At 25.7% G+C, this 22,168-nt stretch overlaps 1 protein-coding gene across 1 annotated transcript; it reads left to right on the forward strand.

Moving 5' to 3' along the window:
• Positions 1–11,514: 11,514 nt before the first annotated feature.
• On the forward strand, positions 11,515–15,120 carry LOC137808703 (1-deoxy-D-xylulose-5-phosphate synthase 2, chloroplastic). Its single transcript, XM_068609961.2, has 10 exons — positions 11,515–11,820; positions 11,951–12,112; positions 12,233–12,397; positions 12,554–12,704; positions 12,803–13,074; positions 13,184–13,457; positions 13,557–13,864; positions 13,981–14,262; positions 14,356–14,643; positions 14,729–15,120. The coding sequence occupies exons 1-10, from the start codon at positions 11,734–11,736 to the stop codon at positions 14,873–14,875; spliced, it is 2,136 nt and encodes a 711-aa protein (XP_068466062.2). The 5' UTR covers positions 11,515–11,733; the 3' UTR covers positions 14,876–15,120.
• Positions 15,121–22,168: the final 7,048 nt, after the last annotated feature.

The following is a 22,168-nucleotide window of genomic DNA, read 5'->3' on the forward strand; positions in this document are numbered from 1 at the left end:
AGCAATTGATTTTATTTAGCATACATAAACTAGAGAAAAATATTTAAAAAAACATAGAAATGGAAGTAAGATAGATTTTTTAGCAAAAAGGACTCTCCACTGTTAAGAGGGGTGAATTGATATTTTTAAAATTTTGTTTTCTATTTACACATTTTGAAAAATATTTCTTACAGCAATTAAATTTCGAGACAAGATTCTTATCAAACGATGATCAAGAATATTTAAAAATGAAATAAGAAGATAGAAAAATTGTATAAGATTCCTTCAAATCAAATTATTAGATCCAATATCAATCAACTAGATCTTAGAGTGATTGTGTATACTATTTTATAATGTTTACATTATAACCGTAAAGCACGTGTGAAACATGCAATCATATTTAATTATGAATCTAAACTCTCTTGAGCATCCTAAAAAAATTATAAAAAAAACATAGTACAATTAAATTAAATATATGAACAAGATGCATTATACACAACATAAAATAATTGGAAAGTTATCATTATCACTAAAAAAAATCATTAAATAGAAATCAATTTTAGAGACAAAAAATAATTAGTTACTATAGTGACTAAATTAAATATTGTTTTAGAGATTAAAAAAATTATTAATTTCTAAATTAGTTTATATTGTTGACAAATATTTTCTAAATTGGTATCTAATTAGCTACCATTTATTTAGATTCTAAATTTGATAGCAAAAACTTTGGTAGCTAATTAGATATCATTTAGAAACTATTTATCAATAATAGAAACTAATAATTGTTTTAATCTTTAAAATGGTCTCTAATTTAGTCACTATACTAATTAATTTTTTTTTTAACTAAAATTTGTTTCTATTTAATAATTTTCTGGTAGTGTATGTCTAATTGAATTTATAAGAGATTTTGAACAAAGAGAAAACACTACCAGAAACCTTATAATCACCTTATAATCTTGAGCTTTTAGCAAGCAATATGGTTTTATAATGTTTATAACACTTATCGGAGAGTTTCATGTTAGTTTGTAAGTAGTAGTTATGCAAACAATTAATATCTTTTCAAGACAACCTCTAAAACAATTTTGTAGATTTTTTTTTTTAAATGACCTAATAGATTATATTAAGTATTAATCGATTATTTTGTTCTAATTTATTTATAGAAACATAACTAGAAAAATATGATACAATATAATTGATTAGTTACGCAATGAGTAATGAGGACTAATCAATTATGCTAGGACCTAATTATTATCAGCTCAAACAAGTATAAATAATGTTAAACTATTAAACCAATATTCAATTATAGTAAAATCTAATCAATTATTAAAAAATGGTTTGATGTTTAAAAAAATCAGATAAGTGGTTGACTATTTAAATTGATTGTGATATGTGTTTTAAAGTTAAATATTGGTTTTTACCTATCAAATTGTGATTTTAAATGAGATATTTTTTAACTATTTTAAAAGTATAAATTTATGATGATTGAATGGTATCTTAATCGTTGGGTTTATGGGTTTATCCATCTTCAACATTAATAAGTAAGATGAACTATGAATCATGTGGGATGTAATCGAAACATAGTATTTTCAAGAAAGAAATTATGATGTGGAGATGGTTAAGATGTGCGTTCATTAGAAATTTATCTAAAATGAGACATTCCGACTCTATTGATATATTGAAATCATATAATTAAAATATTTCATAATATATTAATGAATATAAACCTTATCTTATAAACTATTTTAAAAAGATTGAGTTAGATTTAGGGTTTAGAGTTTAGGGTTTAGGATTTAGAAGCTAAGATTTTTTAGATTTTTGTTTAGATTAACCCCGATACTTTACCTGGTCTGAAATTAAAATAGTAATTTAGTTGAAGAAAGAAAGATACACATGAATTAGTAGTTTTTATATATATATATGTGTAGATTTCATGAATGTCTTCTCCCATTATTATTCCGTGGGTTAAGGTTGGTATATATTTTTGTCTAGCAGACTTTTTACAGCTATACACGACCTACTAGAATAGTTTTTTCTTAACAAAACACCTCACATCTTATGGTTTTGTACATAACAACAAGATAGACAATAAAAAAATCTCATATATTAACACCTCACACTTCACACTTTAATAAATTAATATTTTATTTTTTAATTTAAAAATATTATTATATTATTATAAACAGTGTCAGATGTAAGTTATTTATTATTTATAGTGTAAAAAAAAAAAAATAGTAAATTGAAAGGAAAAGATGTGAGTAAAACTGAACAAGTATATATCATTGTAGTGACTGCAATGGATGTTTCGGATTCAGAATCAATTATGGTGGAAACAAGATTTAATTATAATTTCTGAGAAAGTAAAAGACAAAAGAAAGAGCATTGCTAAAGTTTATATAGAATCTCAGCGATATGTGCCGATTTCTTGATGCTCCTTGAAGGAGACAAACCTGCATTTTCATTTCTTTTATCTGCTATTTCTCTTCCATCTATTATATATTAATCCAACTATTTTTAAAACGATTCAATAATCGTTCATCATGAGTTGGAATTCACGTGGACTAACTAAACATTGTGTGATATCATTCTCAATTTTTTCTATCTCAACTTTTCCAAATTTTTTATCACAAAATTTTCAATTTTTTTGGATTTTTGTTTTCTTTAAAAATTATATTACAAAGTGGACTTTAAGCTTAACTCAATCTCATAAAATCGGCTCATGAGGTGAGGTTTGCACCCACTTAGGATCTCCAACACACCCCCTCATACCGAGAGTGACAGCTCGTGCGTGGGATAACATGTTATGGGTGGTCCGATAGCAGGTGACCTGATAAGCCAAACAAACATTCACTAAGATAAGCTCGAAAATGGCTCTAATACCATATTACAAAGTGAACTTTAAGTCTAACTCAACCCCATAAAATTGGCTCATGAGGTGAGGTTTGCACCCACTTAGAATCTCCAACACATAGGGGGTGTTGAAGTAAGATATATTTTTAGAAAAAGGACTCTCCACTGTTAAGAGGGGTGAATTGATATTTTTAAAATTTTGTTTTCTATTTACACATTTTGAAAAATATTTCTTACAACAGTTAAATTTCGAGACAAGATACTTATCAAACAATGATAAAGAATATTTAAAAATGTAATAAGAAGATAAAAAAAATTGTATAAGATTCCTTCGAATCAAATTATTCTAGATCCAATATCAATGAACTAAATCATAGAGTGATTGTGTGTAGTATTTTATAATGTTTAGATTATAACCATAAAGCACGTGTGAAGCATGCAATTTAATATATGAATCTAAACTCTCTCAAGCATCCTCAAAAGAATTTATAAAAAGCATAGTACAATTACAGTAAATATATCATGTGTTTCTGATTGAATTCCTAAGAGATTTTTAACAAAGAGAAAACAAGCACCAACACAAACCTTGATCTTGATCTTGAGCTTTTTTAAATAACCTAATTGATTATATTAAGTATTAATAGATTATTTTGTTATGAGTTATTTATGAAAACACAATTTGAAGAATATGATACAATATAATTGATTCTTTACAGAAGGAGTAATAAGGACTGATTAATTGATTATGTTAAGACCTAATTGATCATCAGCTCAAACCAGTATAAACAATTTAAAACTATTAAACCAATCATCTATTAAACCAGTGGTATTTGTGTTTTTTTATTTTGGTAATTCAAGACTTTCATTAAGTATCTATGAAGCTCAGACACTTCTCTTAAATGGTGTGTCAGTGTCAAATACTCGTATCGGACACCGACACTCATATGACACTTGTAGAACACGTATCCGTAAAGTGTCCAATTCAAAAAGTATTTGTTGGATTTTTGACAATTCTAGTACGGTTCTAACACTATTAAAAAGGAAAAATACATTGATTTTCTAAAAACTCAAACTTATTGTATAAATTTTTATTATAATTATAAAAATAAGAAACAAATCATTTTGAACCAGTTATGAAAAACATCTTTATGCTCCAGAAAATAATATGGAACATACTTGTGTACATAAATCTTTATTGTCAATTTATATAATTCATAATTATATAATATATAGATTCGTGTCCCCGTGTCATACATTTTAGAGATTATACGTATCTTCGTCCGTGTCCGTGTCGTATCAGTGTATGTGTCTGTGTCGGTGTCTGTGCTACATTGTTAAACATTGATTTTGAATACTTCGTATATGGAAGATTCAAACATTTTGTGTGAATTTGTATAAATATGCTTATACAATAATAATTTTTTTCAAAAATTAAAATTAATTTTTAAAAATGTTAATATTTTATCTCGTAATATAAATAAAATATCTCCATTTATAAAATTTGTCGTAATTATTTTTCATAAATGAAAAACTATGAGCAGAAAATTTATTATAAAAAAAATCATTAAATATAGACTTATTTTAGAAACTAAAATAGTATATTAATTAAATTAGATATTATTTTAAAAACTAAAAAATTATTAATATTTAAATTATATTATATTATTAATAAATAATTTCAAAATTGGTATCTAATTAATTATTAAAGTTGTAGCTACTAACTAATTAATTATAAAGTTGGTAAAAAAATTGATAATTAATTAAATATTTATTTAAAAATTATTTATTTATTATAGAAATTATTTAAATATTAATAATTTTTTTAATATCTAAAATAGTATTTAATTTATGATTAATTATTTTTAATTTTTAAGATAAATTTTTTTAATGATTCTTATTTATGAAAAAAATCAAACCTTTGTATCTGATAGAAAATTATATATTTTGAATTTGTTAAAAATGAACAAGAGTGGAAGATGTGGTGACAGTGGCATTGCTGTCTATTCTTGATAATGAAACAAAGCCAAACCTATCAGTTTCATATGACTTTCACAAAAATCTAACATTATAATTGGGTTTAATCTTCATTTAGAATACTCCAACAATAAAGCCATTGGTGTGACACAAAATTATACCTATTCAATACAATACAAAATGTAGGGTATTTGTTCACTTCTGTTCTTTAGTTTTCACCAACACAGCAATCAGATTCTTCTTTGCAGAACCTCGAAAAACAGCATTTCAACTCTTGTCTCTTCTTGGTTTACATGATTACATCAACATCCATTTTATCATTTAATTATTCCTTTTATTTCCAAAGAAGCCAATGAAGCTAGCAAATAAAAATAGAAATGAAGTACTCTTATATAAATTAATAATAAATAAAAATGTACATTACATGAAATTCTAAATTTATTCATGAATTTCTAGATATCGATCCAGACTTTGAAAAATTTTGTTGGTTTTTGTTCAAACACAAATTGAGACAACAATAAAAATAATAAAATATGATAACGGGACCGAATTTTTCATGACTAATTTATTTGTTAACAAAGAGATAGTGCATCAAACATTATGAGTCAATATTTCACATCAAAATAGTATAGTTGAAAAGAAACATGATCTATATTAAATGTAGCAATAGCTCTCATGATACAATTTCATATACCCAAAATTTATTGGTAACATTTTGTGATATGTTGCGCATATTATAAACATGTTTTCAACATCTGTTTTAAATTATTCTTCTCCTCATGAGATGATTTACAAAACTGCATCAAATTTTAATGGATTAAAGGTGTTTGGATCTTTGTGATATGCTAGCACTTTGTCAACAAACAGAAGAAAATTTGATTCAAGAACATCAAAATGTATTTTTATTGGTTTTTAAAGAGAGACAAAAATGATGTGTTTTGTTGAATATTTAATCTAGAAAATTTTATTTTGTATTTAAGAATGTTGTCTAGTATAAAAATGTTTTCCATATCAAAGGGTTCAAGATACTAATAAATATATATTTATCAATAAATTACTACTCTTTAGAATTTATCTTATTATTCATTTTATATTGAAATGTTAAATTATCAATAAATTATTACTATTTAGAGTTTATCTTATTATTCATTTTACATAGAAATGTTAAAATAGCACATATTTTCTAATTTTTTTTAGATATAACATTAATTAATTTATTATGTGAAAGGGAAAGTATGTTATTACATCGAAGTTGAATTGCTTGACTAACCTCGATTTAAATTCATTCCAATAGTTTAATCAAGTTCTTCCGGTTAATAATTAATTAAAAAACTCATAATTTTCATATTTATGTATGGATCTAAATTATAAAAGGTCAAAATTATTTGATACTGTATATCAATTTAAAATATCAACATAAAATTTACCAGTGATTTATTATTGATATATTAGATTTAGAGAAACAAAAGAGAAATTTAAATCAATAATCAATAGGTTTGATATAAACAATAACACAATTTAGAAATTTATTTAGATACAGAAAATCTCAGCCATTAGGTACTTTTAGGTAACAATTTATTAAAATATTATTTTTTTATAATGTTTTAATATATTCATTATTCATATTATGCAATTACTATCTTATAGGATCATCTCAGTTTTCTGTACAAACATTTATTATGTTCATATATATAAATGGTGTCAGTTACCTAGATAGTAATGTTTTTCCTGTAAAAATATTTATGATTTCTGCATATCTAGATGGTGCTAGTTACTCAGATCCTAATGTTTTAACTCTTATAAATTAATTTACATTTATTCAATAAAATTATTAAATAAAAACTAATTACATAGAAAAAATAATTAATTATTATAATAATTAAATTAAAAATATTTTAAAAATTAAAAAAAATTATTGAATTTTAAATTAATTTTTATTATTGATAAATAATTTCTAAATTAGTATCTAGTTATAAGTTTTTTTTTATCAAATTTAAGATTTAAATAATTGATAGTTAAAATATATACCAATTTAAAATTTATTTATCAATAATAGAAACTAATTTAAATTTTATTTTTTAAAATTTTTAAAATTATTTCTAATTTAATCATTATAATTTTTTTTTTTAAATTGAATTTTATTTTGTTATTTTCATTTTCTTGTAGTAATATAAGCATGATAAAGTATTAATAGGACTATTTGAACAAGTTAATCTATATTGAGTCATAAGATTAACAGTGAAAAATCTATCTTAAAAGATCATCTCTGTTCTGATAAGAACATTTATGATTTTCACATATATAGATAATATCAGAACCTAGATGTTAATGTTTAAACTCTTACAAAGTAAGTTGCATTATCTAACCATAATATTAGTTTAACACAAAAAGGTATAAAACGTCTACTTTGACAACCTATTATAATAATATTTTTAATTAAAAAATAAATTAAATATAATTAAAATATTAATTTATTTGGTTTTTAAATGAATTTTACTGTGTAGAAACACAATAAATATTAATAAAGTTACTTCGACAAGTGAACCTAGTTCCATTACCATAAAAATTCATTACAAATAGATGAAGATTTCAAGTTATACCCTACTAATTTATTACATATTTATTACACAAACATATCAACCAATAGTTAAGACTCACTAGCATAGAAAATCTACATGACTTATAAAAACATTTATAATTTTCAGTTTTAAAAATTATTGATTATAGACATGTGATTGGTTGGATAAATTTATTTTTCAAATCTTATTTTATAATAATAATAACGATAATAATAATATATAAATAATTAAAATATGTTTTTAATTTATTTTAAACTAAACAGCTCTCATTTTCTTTCTTTTTTTCATATTTTATCTTTTCCATTTTTTTTCCTTATTTCTTCACTTTCTACCAAATGAGGGCTAAATATTTAATGTAACTAGATATCTGTGCAATTGATCTTTTCTTTTAATTTTCTCCAACCAAATAATTTTAATTTTTACTATATTTTTCAGTAATAATTTTTAAACTTGTGGTAAAAAGTTATGGCCTAATTTTCACAAAAATTACTATAAGAAAACATATTTTGAAATATAAACTTACTATTGAAATATAAGAAAAGTTATGGCCAAACTTTTATAATATAAACTTACTATTATCTCATCACAAAAATATTGTTCTTCTGAAATATTTTGAACTGTTCTTAAACATCAGTGAGAGATTCTTTAATTCAAAAAATAAAACCACTATAAGAAAACATGGGATAATCTTTTATGTTTTTTTTTTGTAAATGTAATGTAACAAACTCTTAATGATCATATTAATACCTAAATGATAACTAATTAAATATTAATTTAAAAATAGTTTATAAATTTATATTAATAATAAAAATCACTTTAAATATTATCAAATAACATCAAATTTTAAATTTTTTTAAAAAAGTTAGATAACTAAAAAGATAAAAATCTATAATAAAATAAACAAAAATAAAGTTTATAACTTATTTAAAAAAAAATCATTCTTTATCCATTCACTACACTAATACTAACTTATAATAGAATTAAATATACTTTCAATCTCTATTGTATATATAATAAAGTTAATTTTTTTCTCTAGAAAAAATATTTTGTTTTGATTTCTCACGTATAAAATATAGCAGCTCGTGCGTGGATAACATATTATGGATGATAGTCTGATAAATTCAATAAATATTCGCTATGATAGGATCGAAAATGACTCTGATACCATATTACGAAGTGAACTTTAAGTCTAACTCAACCTCGTAAAACCGGCTCAATGAGGTGAAGTTTGCACCCACTTATATACTATGGAAGACTCTAATCTCTAGTCGATGTGAGATCTCCAACCATACATTAAATTGTCTTTTATGTGAAAAATTATAAAGATCATAATTTGAAAAAATCAACCGGTTTAATCATTAAACCGGTCCGATTCGGTCCACTGAAAGAGGAAAATAAAAGCAGGCATGGAAAAGGTTGAACCAGTAAAAATAGGCAATTGTGAATGGTCAATTGAATAGGATGTGCCAAACAAGACACTGATGAAGAATAAAAATATTTATTTAATAACTTAATAAATTAATATTTTAATTATGTTTATTTTACTTTTTTAATTTAAAACAATGTTATATTAAATGATTTTAAAATGGTGTGCTGCAATGCAATGCTAGGTCACAGTCAAATGTGCAAACTATTGACCTGAGACGGTCCTCCTTTTTCCCGTAAATTTCGCTATGCCTTACAAATGGGAAAATATTATCATGCTTAATCTTGTCAAAAGTAGTGATATTAATCAAAATAAAATCAAAAAAATTAATATCACGAGCTTATTATGCCATACAGATACGGACACTGACACGAAACGCGGAGATACGTATAATCTCTAAAATGTAGGACATGGAGACACGGATCTATATATTATATAATTTTAAATTATACAAAATTATAAAAAAAAATTATATGCAAAAGTATGTTTTTTGGAAGGAGAAAGATATTTTTCATGACTGGTTCAAAAGAATTTGTTCCTTATTTTTATAATCATAATAAAAATTTATACAATAAATTTGAGTTTTTAGAAAATTATTGTATTTATACCTTTTAAAATTGTGTTAAAACCGTGCTAAAATTTTCAAAAATCCAATAAATATTTTTTTGAATTGAACACTTCACCGATAAGTGTCGTACGAGTGTTGTGTCACGGATAAGCCCATTTAAAAGAAGTGTTCGAGTCTCATATTACAATAGTAAAAGCTAAAAGTAAAATATAGTTTTATAAATTTTTTTAATTCAAATAAATATATTTTGAAGTTTTTTTATATCCAAATCTCCAAAATAAAACTATACTTCTATATCATTTGGAAGATATGTCACGTTAATTAAAATCAATACTTATGGGTTGCTAGAAATGCTTGCATCATATTATTTGGGACCATATTTAAAAAAATAAATTTGTGGTAAATACATTGAAAGTTTCTCCTCTTATCTTGTATTAATATATCTTTCAATAAATTTTTGTTAGTTTTTGACTTTTTTCTTTTTAATAACTAATATTTGTTCAAATTTTTGACCGATTCTTTTAAACTATTTTTACAGTTTATTTCAACTAAGTTATTTAATCCATTTATTGGTCTTTTAGTCCTATGGGCTGATTCAATTTAATTTTGAAAATACAAATAGATATTTATTTTATTATTATTTCTAAACAAGCATAAATGAGTTATTTATCGAAATTTCATGAACATTGCAATATCACATAAATTAACATAATGGTATAGTTGTTATAACAATTGATTCTACATATCATTTCCTTTTTTTTATTAATTTATCTCATTTAAAAATATTTTTAAAATAATGTTATTTTTACTAATAATGTCATATAATTTCTTTTTCATAAATTTGAGTAAGTTGGACTTAACTTTAATTTATATATAATCAATTATATTAGAGGTCGTCTTTTTATAATCAATTAGATGAGGGACAAATTTTTTTCTCTAAATATTTAATACAAGTTATATACCTAATATTTGATCTCAAAATCACTAATTAAATTATAATAATTTGAGTAGTAGGATGTTTTGGTTGATACAATTTTTAAGAGGCAAATAGTTTTCATTATTACATGAAGACCAGATTTCAATTCCAATAAAAAAAAATGAGTGATGATAAAAATTCAATTAATTAATATTTTAATTATATTTATTTTATTTTTAATTAAAATATTATTATAATAGGTGTTCAAAAATGGACGTGGTTTAGGTTTTCGATGTTAAAGTAATCTTTTACCCAGGTAACGGTTGACATATCGTGAATAAAAAACAACTTTGTACATGCCACGTGTTAGTATATAGTTTAAGAGCAAGATAAATACTTTATTTTATTTCTTTCAATAAATTTGTTTTATTGGAACTATAAATTATGCCAACTAGGCTATTGACCGTTTATATAAATTATTTGAAAAAATAACTAAAAATGACGTGATGTTTGATATATATTTTTTTTCATATTATAAGTTTTTCCATTTCTATTTTTAGTATATTTTTTTTAGATTTTTTTATTTTAGTACATTATTTAAATTTGGCATCATGTGCCGAGTCCATTTATATATCTAATGCATTTTTTTCATTTTATTTGTATTTATGTGATCTGAAATTTAATAATATTTTATTTTGTTTAATTAAAAATAAAAGATTTTATTTTAAAGAAATTACTTGGTAAAAATATTTATTAAAATAAAATAAAATTCAGTCAACTAAAAACCACAAAAAAATATGAGTTGTAAAAAAATTAATTCATTATTTATTAATCTTTCTTTATTCAAATTTTAAAAATAATAGAAATAAGTGAGGAAAGCTAATATTATATAATCTAATTTTCAAATTTAAATTATGAATAACTTTTTTTAATAATTTTTATTTAAAGTATCATTACTTTTTTTTATTACAAATATAACTATTTCAATCTTGAATTAATATCTTGATAATTTAAAAACTAATCTGTATTATTGTAATGAAGGGAAGAACTATAACTGAATCTGAGAAACAAAAGACAGAATATTTGTTAAAATATTTTCCTCAATTAATAACCAATCGATTATTAATTTTCTGAAAAGGTTTATTTAAAATTAATTGAGGTGTTAAAAAGAATAATTGATATTAATGAAAGTTGAATATATATTTTCCCCTGTTTTGTTTCTGCTGAAAACAAGAAAGTTGTAATAAAGAAATGTGGAAAAGCAGAATCTGTAGACCAAGAAAAACAAGGAAATAAAATGAATTGTTGAGGGTAGGTTTTGTTTGTTTATGCATTGTTCTCTCTATAAAGGATAGTTCAAGAATTCAGTTTAAATGCAATACCACCGCGAAGGTAGCTTTTGTTCATAATCTGTGTTTCACAGTTCCCATCTCTTTCAATAGCCATGGCTTTCTCTGCTGCTGCTACCTTTCTTAAACCAAACTATTCTTTCTCCCCATCCCACAAACCCAACTATCACTGCAGAAACAAGGTTGGTGAATCAATCATACTGTCTTTTTATTCCTTAAGGGATCACTCATCTTCCATTTCTTAACAACAAATTCACAACTTTTTTTTCACTCATGCTGCAAACATGGCTCATGTATTATTGTGTTTCTCAGTTCTGCGTCAGAGTTTCAGCAAGTGACTCGGGTGACGTGGAGAAGACTATCATCAAGAAAGACAAAGACGGGTGGAAGATCAATTACTCAGGAGAGAAGCCACAGACACCACTGTTGGACACAGTCAACCACCCAATTCACATGAAGAATCTCTCCACACAGGTTTCAAACTAGGAATCATTTGTTAAGGCCTAAAGGCCATGCCACAACATATTTCTTACAGTTTTGTTTTCTTTGAGTTTTGTTGGGTTGTTGGTGAAAAGCATTGCATGTATTTTTCAGGATCTCGAGCAACTTGCAGCAGAGCTGAGGGCAGATATTGTACACAGTGTTTCAAACACTGGTGGGCATCTTAGCTCAAGCTTGGGAGTGGTGGAGTTATCAGTGGCTTTGCATCATGTTTTCAACACCCCTGAAGACAAAATTATATGGGATGTTGGTCATCAGGTAATCTTTCGTCTTCTTTATTTGTTCTTGCTTTCTAATTGAAATTAAAAAGGAAAAAATATATATATTCTTCATTTAGAGAATTTTGCAACAAATTACATCATGTGTGATGTGTTTGATATGTGTAAGTGAGTCTAAAAATTAAGAAAATTGCAGGCATACCCACACAAGATTCTCACAGGTAGAAGATCCAGAATGCACACCATTAGGAAGACTTCGGGGCTAGCAGGTTTTCCTAAAAGGGATGAGAGTGTTCATGATGCTTTTGGGGTTGGACACAGTTCTACAAGCATATCTGCTGGTCTTGGTGAGATTCTTATATTTTAAGATCAATTCATGTTCATCAAATATATGTGCAGAAGCACTTCTCTCAGTGATTGAGCAGCAATTCTCAATATTTAATAGGCATGGCCGTTGCACGTGATCTACTGGGGAAGAAGAACAGCATCATATCAGTGATAGGAGATGGGGCATTGACAGCAGGCCAAGCTTATGAGGCCATGAACAATGCAGGGTTCCTTGATTCTAACATGATAGTAATACTGAATGACAACAAGCAAGTCTCTTTACCAACTGCCACACTTGATGGCCCTGCAACTCCTGTTGGAGCCCTCAGCAGTACTTTGAGCAAAATTCAAGCGAGTACAGAATTCCGCCAACTTAGAGAAGCTGCAAAAGTAAGCCTCTTAGACTTATCATATTCTTAGTCAACGCCATGATCTCGGTGATCATGTCAAATTTTCAATAAGCTGTGGCATTTATCTGACTCCAATTTTATTGTTGAAGAGCATCACGAAACAAATAGGAGGACAAACACACCAGGTTGCAGCCAAAGTGGATGAGTATGCAAGAGGCATGATCAGCGGTTCTGGATCTACATTATTTGAAGAACTTGGCTTGTACTACATAGGTCCTGTGGATGGTCATAACATTGAAGATCTAGTCACAATCTTTCAAAAAGTCAAAACAATACCTGCTCCAGGTCCAGTTTTGATTCATATTGTGACAGAAAAAGGGAAGGGATACCCCCCAGCAGAAAAAGCAGCTGATAGAATGCACGGTGAGAAAGGGATATTTCATAATGAATCATTATGAGAAATTGGAAATTGTAAAATCAATTCTTAGATCTAATACAAAAGTTACCCTGTCATACTTTCAGGGGTTGTAAAGTTTGATCCAAAAACAGGCCAGCAATTCAAGACAAAATCCCCAACACTTTCATACACACAGTACTTTGCCGAGTCTCTGATAAAGGAAGCTGAAATAGACAACAAGATAGTGGGCATTCACGCAGCAATGGGTGGTGGTACCGGCTTAAATTATTTCCAGAAAAGGTTTCCCGATCGCTGTTTCGATGTGGGCATAGCCGAACAACATGCTGTTACATTTGCTGCTGGTTTAGCTGCCGAAGGCCTCAAGCCCTTTTGTGCCATTTATTCATCATTCCTCCAACGTGGATATGATCAGGTGAGCCAATATGGTTCAATGAAAAATAGTCCAAAATAGTTCAAATTTAAGTTTATTTGTAAGTTATTAACTGTGATAAGAAAATCTGATGACTGTGATTTAATTTGTGCATGTAGGTAGTCCATGATGTTGATCTTCAAAAGCTACCTGTCCGATTTGCTCTGGATAGAGCTGGTTTGGTTGGAGCAGATGGACCAACCCACTGTGGAGCATTTGACATCACTTACATGGCTTGCCTCCCCAACATGGTGGTCATGGCTCCTTCTGATGAAGCTGAACTGATGCACATGGTTGCAACAGCAGCAACTATAGATGACAGACCAAGCTGCTTCAGATTTCCAAGGGGAAATGGAATTGGAGCCACTTTGCCACTGAATAACAAAGGAACCCCACTTGAGGTGAGAATCAGAGACTAACATGTATATCCTAAACTGAATCTTATGGTGGTGTAGAAATTGTTTAAATGCTGAGAAATTGTTTTGGTGGTGTAGATAGGAAAAGGCAGAATTCTGACGGAGGGAAGCAGAGTTGCTATTTTGGGATATGGTTCTGTAGTCCAACAATGCATGCATGCTTCAGAATTGCTTAAAGAAGAAGTAGGCGTTAATGTGACAGTTGCTGATGCCAGGTTTTGCAAACCTTTGGATATTGATCTCATCAGGCTACTCGCCAAAGAGCATGAAATACTCATCACAGTGGAAGAGGGCTCTATTGGTGGTTTTGGATCACATGTTTCTCAATTCTTGAGTTTATCTGGTATCCTAGATGGACCACTAAAGGTAAGTGACTCTCTATGATGTCATTTTCAGATTAATATTCTTTCATGTGCAGTTCTGACTATCACCCCTTTTGGTTTGGCTGCAGTGGAGAGCAATGATGCTTCCTGATAGGTACATTGATCATGGAGCACCTCAGGATCAGGTTGAAGAAGCAGGGCTTTCATCAAAACACATTGCGGCAACAGTTATGTCCCTTCTTAAAAGGCCAAAAGAAGCTCTTCTGTTCAAATAGAAGCAGGAAATGGAATGAGGATCTTGACCTGAGACATGGAAGATGCATGCAGTTCTGTTGGCATTGCGGTTTATAGGAAGCTGTAAATAACTCTAAACTGAATTGTTGTTTTGGATTCTCAGGTCAGACCAAGAATCATGAGTGAATAACGAGATTAATTTATTCTTGCAACTGGAGGAAACAATCAAGGCATTGTAATCTATCTATATTAATGTTATATGTAATTAACATCCTAATTTTCCACCAAGCATAAGCAATCTTTTTCTTACGTTGATGGATTTGGCAGTCAATTTTTCTGATAACGAAGGGTCAGGTCTTACCCCACTTGAACACCATCTACTACTCTTTCTTATCAATATAAAATCAATTCCCTCCAGATATTTACTAAATAATGTTACCTTCAATAACATCACACAAATAGGATTTGTCAAAACCATAAAGTTAAATTATTGTTTGAGCTATGACTTACACACCTTGTAAGTTGTAAGACTTTAGGAATCTCTCCTCAGCAAACTTGGTTAGAAAATTTTCATGTATATCAGCATGTGGTAGTAACAAGGCAGAAGGTAACTATAATGTTGACAGATAATTTAGTCATCAATGACATAAAACATAATAGGCGTAGTCAAGACCATAATACTAAAATATATGTTTTAGCAATGACTGATAACATACGAAATTTTATTAAAGAAAAATAGAGATGAATTAACTTTGTGGGCAAAGGTCGATTTAACTCTAAAAGGGTCAAGTTGTCAACTGTCCAACCATGTTTAAGGGTGAGAAGAAGTATGAGATGTGAAACTTAAGATGATTACTTTTCTTTAGCATAGCAACATAGACCTGCTAGAAGTGATTGAGAATGATACCTGGTATGAAGATCAAAGATATAAATATCAGTTGAATTCCAAAGCTAGCCATATTCTGATATATGCTCTTTCTGATGCAGAGATTTCTAAAGTTGATGTTAATCGAAGTGCTAAGAAGATGTTGGATATTTTGGCTTTGTCACATAGGTAAAACGAAACAAGTTGGCTCTACTTAGATGCAAGTATGAGATGTTCACCATAGGCAACAACGAGAGCATTCAATCCATAATTTGTAGGCTGCAAACTATACACCTTGTAACTCATTTCACAGTTATTTTAACATACTAAAAACAGAAGTTTATACACATATAACACACACATACACATTTTTTTTATTAAAAAGATTTCTTTGACACCACACACAATAAAAATTTACCCTTAACACCAAATTATAACATTTTAAAAAAAATATATATATAATTAAAATATTATTTTATTGATTTGTGAAGGGTATGTTTTATGGTGTTATAATACCACCCTTTTCTTATATTTATATTAGGATTTATATACTTAACTTATCAAATCGCTTATATTATAATTAGTTCGCTAAATTCACAAATTTAATATATAATATTTAATTATAAAATAATTTATAACCAAATCCTTATAAAAGGAAGATTAATAAAACTTTATAAATATTATTATCTATAGATTTAAAAATAAAAATAATGGAAAATAGAAATACCATTAACTATATACATACGATATATATACATGCATTTATACATATACATTAACTATATGTATGTATGGCGTTACGTCAGGAGATAAGGCCACCCATGTTGAGTTGTTGGTGAAGTGTGCTATAATTTTTTGAAATAATTATTAGTTTTATAAATTTTTATATATTAACACTAAAAAAACATTTGAAACGCGTGAAACACATTACATGGGTTCCAATATTATTATTACCTTTCATCATTGGGAAATAGAAGATCACATGTTGACAGTGTAATGTCGTAGTTCGCATCTACAAAACCGAGTATGATTTCTAATATTATCATATTAATATACAATGAAATTTTCACTTGTATAAAAAATATTTTTTAATAATATTTCAAAGTTATAATACAAAATTTATAATGAAGATTTTGTCTATAAAAAATAAAATAAAAAATGAAACAGGAAAACTACTAGATTAAGATAAATGACTACATAGAATATTAGAAAAAATAACTACACATACTTATTCAATTAAAATTTAAATGTTTAGAATGTTTGATTTTAAATAATTAAATTTTTTATTATAATATCATGAAAAAAGTTTTATTTTATTTTCATATAATAAATAAAATCATATAAAATATAAAATATAAATTATAAGACAGTGTACTAAAATTTAGGGAAAAAAATACTAACGTAACCCTTTTTCTATTATGATAAGAGAAGAAATAAAAGAAAATGATAAATATTGTGTTTAGAAAATATTCTTCGATAACTAATTGATTGATAATAGTTGTTATAAAATAATAAAGCTGTATGTTACAAAAGTTACTGTAATTATGTTTATTGAATTTATTGAAAAGTGCGATAATACAATGTCTTGTACACACTTTTGAGATACATTTATAAAAACATTTCTTCAAAATCTTGTAAATAAATGTATAAAATGGAATAGAATTTTTTAGTATTGTATTTTGGATATTAAAGAATTTAGTATAGGATCGTGATTGTGATTGTACTCTGACACTCAAGGTGGAGATTAAGGAATGTTTTCGAGTTAACCTTGGAATTTCAAGTGAATTTTTGTACCATAATTACATTAATCGTTTTGTGTTAAGAAATATTTGTGGAAATTATATTTGAGAGATCTTCAATCAATGATGTTAACTGATATCCCTCATAATTGTATAGTACACTTTATAATAATTACATCAAACTTAGGGATGACAAAGCGTGCAAGGCAGTCTGCAACTCGCTACCAAAAAGAGCAGGCTAAAGTCATTGATTTAGTTCGCTAACCCGTCCGCATAATTCGTAGTCCATGTAGACCAACAACGGGACGGGTTGGCCCGCTGGATCGCATAAATAAAAAAATAATTGTTTTATTTTTTCAACAAAAAAATCATACCTCAGTTACTCATTATTGCAGTGTGACCTTTATGTTATTTTATTCAAAAAATTAAATTTAATATTCTAAAAGAATGAATATTTTATTTTAATCATCTAAAAGGTTAATATTAAGAGTAACAATGAATTTAATTTTAAGCAAAGTCTTATATTTAAAATTTATTAATATAAAAAATAGATTTCAATAAGATACTCATTAAAAAAAATAGTAATCTTATTACAATATTTTTTTATACCAAAACTTTGATAAGATACTCTAATTCATTTATATACATATATAAAAAAAAATAGATACAAAACAAAATTTTAATTATTTTTAATCAAACCTTCTAACAACACTAATACTTGAATTCATATTTTTATCTTAATTCAATGAATTGAGATAGAATTAAAATTTTAATTTTTCAACAGCAAAAATATTTTTTATTTTTTTTCACAAAGGGACCAATTTTTTTGTACATTTTTCAGATGAAATAGAGAATACATGGAATACATGTATATGCAAGATAGGAGACGCAAGCCGGAACTTCAATCATATCTCGCCATCAAATTGTACACTAGGACATTATAAAAAAAAAATAGTATAATACCAAACTTTATATTTAAAAGATACATGAAAATCGTTTCAGACAATACTACTTCTGCATATTGTATTAAAAAGTAAAAAAAAAATCATTCCTGGGTGAAAAAAAACAAGTGCATAATGTAAATTTTAATAATAATATTTTTTTTTATGTAATAGTAAATTATTGTTATTATATTTATATATATATATATATAAATTATAATAATATTTTTTTTATATGATAGTAAATTATTGTTATTATTTGAGGTGTTAATATAATTCGTCAAATTATATTGTGAAACTTAATATCAAAATTTTTTATTTAAAAAAAAATCGTGCATATAAATAAACTTGTATGTTGATAGAAAAAATAAACAAAAGAGGAATTATACGTGCAAACACTTTATATATATATATATATATACTCTTTCTTTTTTAAAATCTTAGAATATAAATAATCTTTATAAAAATGAATGAATTTGGATAAAATTGAATAATTTTGTTTAAAAGAGAGAGGATATGGGTGTCTAACTACCATGGATCTGTCCTTTATAGATTTGAGACACATTTTAAACGAAGCCAACAACTTTCAATGAAAGGTCATTTTATTCATAGTCCATAACGCTGTGTCTGTGGGGAATAGTGAGGAAGTATGAATAATAAATACACAAAATCAAATTACATACAAAATCATTGATGGTATACATTGATATTTTATAAAGAATAAATATTCAATTCAGTATAATAAATATTAATATTTTTTATTTTTAATATAATAAAAATATAATCTTAACATAATAATAATAATTTTGTTAGTTTTGTTTTCATTTATTAATGATTAATATAATTGAATATATGTTTAATTTTTACTAATTCTCACTTATGTTTATTAAAGAAAAAATTAATATTAATATGTAATTAACTTTAGAGGAACTGTTTTAAATTTATAAAGTAAAGTAAAAAGTAAAATGTAAAATGCTTCTTTCAAGTTTAACTGCATATTATTATTAGTTTTTTTCTTTAATAAATACATGCAACTAAGACTAAATATATATTCAAATTATCTCAACTATTAATAAAATTCACAGAAATAAATCTTATACTAATATTTAATTTTTTTATTGTACTAAAAACAAAATATCACAGTTGTAGTGATTATTTACCCATTATTAATAATTATGTTTTTTCAATAAATAATTAAAATAATAAATAAAATAAAATTAACTACTTTAAATTTTAATGTTTAAATGTTTTGGAAGGTCATTTATTTTTTAGACCTATAATTATTTTTTAGAATATAACTGGTATAATTGGGATGTTTGAATATTTTATTATTAAAGAGTAAAACTTATAAATAGTAAAAGTTATTTTTCAAACTTCATTTGAAAAGAACCAACATCTCTATAAGATTATTTTTTTCATTTTCTTCTCTTCATTCTCTCTAAAAATCTGTCAAATATGTTCATCATTTTCAAGATCAAAGCTTATCATAGAATTTTTGACGGAGAATATAACAAGTTTATCCGATCAAACTCTTCTTTGGAGTAGGTCCTCAATTTCCCTAAGTCAATTTTAAGAAATTTTGCATGTTTGGGGCAACTTGGATGCATGTGGGGTTCATAGTTAGTTGGGTTGAGGTTTAGACACTTGGTTATGATAAATGTTAATATTTAAATTGAAATTGCATCTATTAGGGTATATGAATGATATGTGATTGAAATGTGTGTGTATAAGTTTTTGTTTTAAAACTCCAACTTATCGTTTTTTGGGGTCTATGTATTATTTATCAACTGTGATTATCGTGTGGTACACGAGAACAGAAAATGTTGCACGATGACAGTTTCCTCAGCATAGATAGGCGGATTAGTATATTTTGTATATTTTCCTTTTCTTGTGACATGTTTATGTATATATGTATTTTGATTTTATATAGAGAGGAAAAAATTATTTTAAAATTTTTAAAATGATAAATGTAAATGTATGTAAATATAGTTGTGATGAGTACTCTGAGTAAATATTAAATGATATAATTATAACAAGATATTACTATTTTCCTACATTATTATTTTAAAATATCATTTTTATTTGTTAAATTGTATAATAATATTTCATTGTAATTTGAAATTTATTCTAACTTTAATTTATATTTTATAAATTTATTTTAAAAATATATTAATATATCAAATTATTTTATTACATTAATCAAATCAACTTCAAATTAATTAAAATCTTTCTAATTATTTTTTTTTTCTAGTTTCTTTTGTTTAATTCAAATAACTATATCTTTCATCATAGTATTAGAAATAGTTTCACTCAGCCCTATGAAAAACATTACATATATAAATTTTTAGAGCCAATGCATCCGATTTCTACTTTCAGAAGCAACCATTACATTGTCCAAAGTATATTTGTTTTCAACAAAAAGTTACCTTTTCAGGGAAAATATATATGTGAAGTTCAAATAATTTTTTGACAAAATAGATATGAGTCACATAAAAAGAAACTTATTTTTATCTCAGTTACCCATATAACATAAAAATATTATTTTACGTCAGTCCAGAACATGAACAAACATAGAAAATAGGTTTTCTTTAGGTCCTTTTAATGCCAATCAAAATAACACATGACATAAAAAAAACGACATAAAAAGTGCATTTTACATTGATTAACTATTAATTTGATACGAACTCAAAATTTACAATGCAATTCCACAACCAGACAATTTGAAAAAACAATATAATAATTAAATTGTCTATTTCAACATAAAGTACAAATATACCAAACTATTTAAAGTATGTGAACAAAATAAAACTAAATATATTAAAGAAGATTGGTGTTATATCAACATCAAACAATTTGGTTCAATCTTAAAATAACTTAAACATATAAAAAATATATTTGCATTCAAACTTTCTAATACCTGATGTTTGATTAGATTAAGAAGTGTATTTGAGGAAATGAATTTGAAAAGAAAATATGAATAAAGTGAAGTTGTTTGGACGAATAAAAAAAATAAAATTATTATTGATAAATAGTTTTTAAATCAAAATTCAATTAATTACTAAAGTTTTATATAACAATACTAAAATTTAAATAATTGGTAGTTAAAATTTAGATAACTAATCAGATAATATCAATGTTTATTTTTACAAAAATCTTCACCCACAAAGAAATTTACTCCCAATTTTTAATTCTATATCAAATATTTAAATAATAGTAGAGTGTTAACACTATAATTGACTATAGTCAAATATACATTCGAAAAATTACATGAAATATTTTGAACGAAAATTTCATCAAACATATGGTTAAACTTAATTTTTACACACTAACAACCTATAAAAAATAATTTCTCAAATTATACAAACCAACAATTCAAAATTTAATAAAAATGAATAATATTTAATCATTTGTACCATATCAAAATCAAGAAATAAGGTTCACACAATGGGTGTATATATATAATATTAAATTTAAATAAAATTATTAAAACAAATAAAAAGTATAGCAACCATCCATTATATGTTTTAAAGCCATCAATGAAATATCTATAAAATTTCTATTATTACCCAATAGTAGGTGTACCCAATTGTAGGTGTAGAACTAAAATAATTCGGTCCCAATATATTTAAAATATTTTTAAACATTTAGTACTAGAAACTAAGATAATTTAATTCCAATAAATAAAACATCAGAATTTAATGTTTAAATCTACATCAATATTATTTGGTATGGGTCATACTGTCAAATAAATAAAACACCAATTTTTAAATTTAGTCTCAAGATATCAAT

The sequence above is a fragment of the Phaseolus vulgaris genome, chromosome 3, assembly GCF_051622355.1.
Source record: "Phaseolus vulgaris cultivar YP4 chromosome 3, ASM5162235v1, whole genome shotgun sequence".
Lineage (NCBI taxonomy): Eukaryota > Viridiplantae > Streptophyta > Magnoliopsida > Fabales > Fabaceae > Phaseolus > Phaseolus vulgaris.